The sequence below is a fragment of the Cryptomeria japonica genome, chromosome 5 (genome assembly GCF_030272615.1).
Source record: "Cryptomeria japonica chromosome 5, Sugi_1.0, whole genome shotgun sequence".
NCBI lineage: Eukaryota > Viridiplantae > Streptophyta > Pinopsida > Cupressales > Cupressaceae > Cryptomeria > Cryptomeria japonica.
In genome coordinates, this window is record NC_081409.1 from 651,902,109 (window position 1) to 651,905,285 (window position 3,177).

General features: G+C 28.7%; 1 protein-coding gene across 1 annotated transcript; it reads left to right on the forward strand.

Moving 5' to 3' along the window:
- Positions 1-451: 451 nt before the first annotated feature.
- On the forward strand, positions 452-1,107 carry LOC131078397 (EG45-like domain containing protein). Its single transcript, XM_058016078.2, has 3 exons — positions 452-572; positions 723-1,011; positions 1,101-1,107. The coding sequence occupies exons 1-3, from the start codon at positions 452-454 to the stop codon at positions 1,105-1,107; spliced, it is 417 nt and encodes a 138-aa protein (XP_057872061.2).
- Positions 1,108-3,177: the final 2,070 nt, after the last annotated feature.

A 3,177-nucleotide genomic window follows, 5' to 3' on the forward strand; every position in this document is an offset into this window, starting at 1 on the left:
AAATAAAATTATTAATTATAACATAAAACATTATATTTTTTCTTATACAATGGGTATTATACAAAGAGCAAACTGAATCAGAGGGAGCTCTAAATGAAAAGGACAAGTCCAGGATATACAATTATTACCATTGCATATATATTTATCCTCCAATTAAATCAAATTGTTATAGAGGATGGGATCTCATTGGCTTTCCGATCACATAGAACAATATCATATCATTTCTACGCGCACTGTAAGAAATTCTTCAATAGAGACACGCAATAATACGTAATATTCGTGTCAAGATAGGCTATATTGACTAGACCCAGACAGAGACTCGCTTAACCTCTTCCCTCTTCTTCCATTCTATATAAACTCCCCTGCAATGCTTAACATTCACAAATTCCATCTGTATTGTTCTTGTGGAGTAAGAGAACTGAGCAGGAGAATCACGGAATTTTGAGAGATAATGGCAAGTGGAAATATGTTTAGCTTGTGGCGAGCTGTGTTTGTAATGAGTTTTATGTGCAGCTGGTATTGCTATATGGGTGCGAGTGGAAAAGCAACATTTTACACTCCTCCTTATGTCCGTAAGTGTAGTTTTAATTTTTATCAAATTCAGTGATGAGTATTGCCGTTTTTTAATGATGTAATAGTCATTGACTGAACATTATGATCAAAGTTAGTGAGTGGAATTCTTGTTTACGATGAGTTTAATAACGTGTTATTTGCTTTGACAGCATCGGCGTGCTATGGAAACGACCCGAAGCAATTTCCAGCGGGAAATCTTTTTGCGGTGGCAAGTGACGCATTCTGGGACAATGGGGGCGTGTGTGGAAATCATTACCAAACTACTTGCATTGGCCCAGCAAATAATGGTGATGCTTCGCCATGCAGGGGCAGACCGATTGTGGTGAAGATCGTTGATTACTGCCCCTCCGGATGCGTAGGCACCATAGATTTATCTCAAGATGCCTTTGCTGATATTGCTGATCCTGATGCTGGCATAGTTCACATCAACTATGAACGGTACTTTGATGTCTGACATACTTTTCTTCTCTAGTTCTCCGTAATATATTTTGATATACTCAGTGAATTATTTTTCCTCTGTTTCGCAGGGTTTGAGCGTGCTGAGCAAGCTTAATAGTAAATAAAAGCAACATGGATATGAACGTGCTGAGCAAGCCTACAAGTAAATAAACAATAACGATCGTAACTGTTGGAGTCCATTGGAGGAACAATTAAGAATTTTGCTATGAATATGCTTCTTGTTAGTAAATAAAATATAAAAGTGTGAAAGTTTGAAAAGACTTTTGTTCAAAGTCTTTTGCGCTTTTATTTCTTTCTATTATCTTAAAGACTTGAAGAACACTAGACTGATTGCTTATAGATTAAAATATGTGATGATTGAAAAGAATGTTAAAAATTATTTGATTTTTTATTTTTCTTTATTGTTTTATAGTTTTTAAAATATTTTTATTTATTTTATTTTAGAGATAATCTGTCTATCAATATAAATTGGATTGAAAATTATATAAAAGAAATTGTTTTCAAAATAGGAAAAATTAAAATATTTATATGTGATTTTTTAATAGATTTTTATAGTTTTTAATTTTTATGTTTTAAGAGATAATCTATTATAAAATAAATCTAACAACATAAATTTGATTGAAAATTATCTAAAAGAAATTGTTTTCAAAATAGAAAAAAATATTTATATATGATTTTTTAATAGATACATCTAGAAATTAATAAATTATAAGTCTTCTACCAAAATATAATAGTTTTGAATAAATTTAAATTAAATGTAATTAATTTGATAAATTAATTATATAAAGGCTCAACAAATATATAACGTATATTTGCATTTAATGATTCCAAGGACTTTAAAATCCATCAAAAGTTCTTTTTTTTTTACATTTGGAACTACTTTGTATAATAAATTTAATGAATCAAAAGCATGGGCCATATTGGTAAAAACCAAATATTTATACTTTTCTTAATTATAATTTGAATAACCATTGTGCTATCAAACAAAAATACCCTTTATGTCATCTCGTTCTTACATAAAATGTCTCATAGTCAATACCTACATATATTTTTTTTATGGATGAGATATTGAGTTGGAAACATGATAATATTATTTATGTCTTTGAGGTTTTGATAAGAAAATTGTACCATTTAAAAAATTTAGGTGATTTAGATTAAATATAGATTAATTTGATATATTAATAGAGTAAGGTTGTAAAGTATTATAAATAATTATAAATTAAATTTAACAATTAAATATTTTAGCTTTAATATTATTTATGGAGAATTATGTCTAATGTTAGTTTTAATTCATGCATTATATATAATTTTTTTATCTTAAAGAGTTTAAAGTAATAAATTTTTAGGGTTCAATGTTGAGTTTTATAGAGTTGATCAGAAGAGATGCAAATTCAACCCACTACACAAAATTAAATTATTATGAGAATAATATGAAATAATGTGACTCACTAAGATTGTGTGTTCTTATAAGTCAATTGACATGGATATAAGGATTAGGTGTTGCACATCTTACATTTCTATTATTCATAATTATTATTTAATTTGAGTTATATATTTTCCCAAATGGAAATGGGATCCCACTTCATAATGTATATTTTATATCTTTAAAGAAGCACTTAGTGTCATGCAAGTGATTAAATGAGACTATGACATTTGTGAAGTGTGAAAGAGATATTTTAGGAAGGAGCGTGACAAGATAAATATAATGAAAGAAAATCCATTATTAATGCATGAGGGAGTATTTCTAAAAGGAGGTTATATCAAATATTTTGTACCTTTAATTGAATGACAAATTTTCTCATGGGTTAAACATATGGATATAGAAACAATCATTGACTTTAATTTTGGGATTTTATTTTATATTAGATATATAGGTTAGTGGTATGCTATGAACTAGTACTTCTACAAGTTATCCTACAATATTTACTTCATTCTAGATCTCTTGTTAGTCATGGTTGTGATACTATAGTATGGCTATGGATATGTGGTTGATATGTATTCGATGGGTTATTGATAATGTACCATCATAAATTTTTCCTCCTGCAATTTCATGTCACATAAGAACGTAAGCTTTAAGTTAAATTAGTGATATACCTCAGTTTCCATCTATCCAAATGCTTGGCTTGACTTGTCATCACTTTTTGT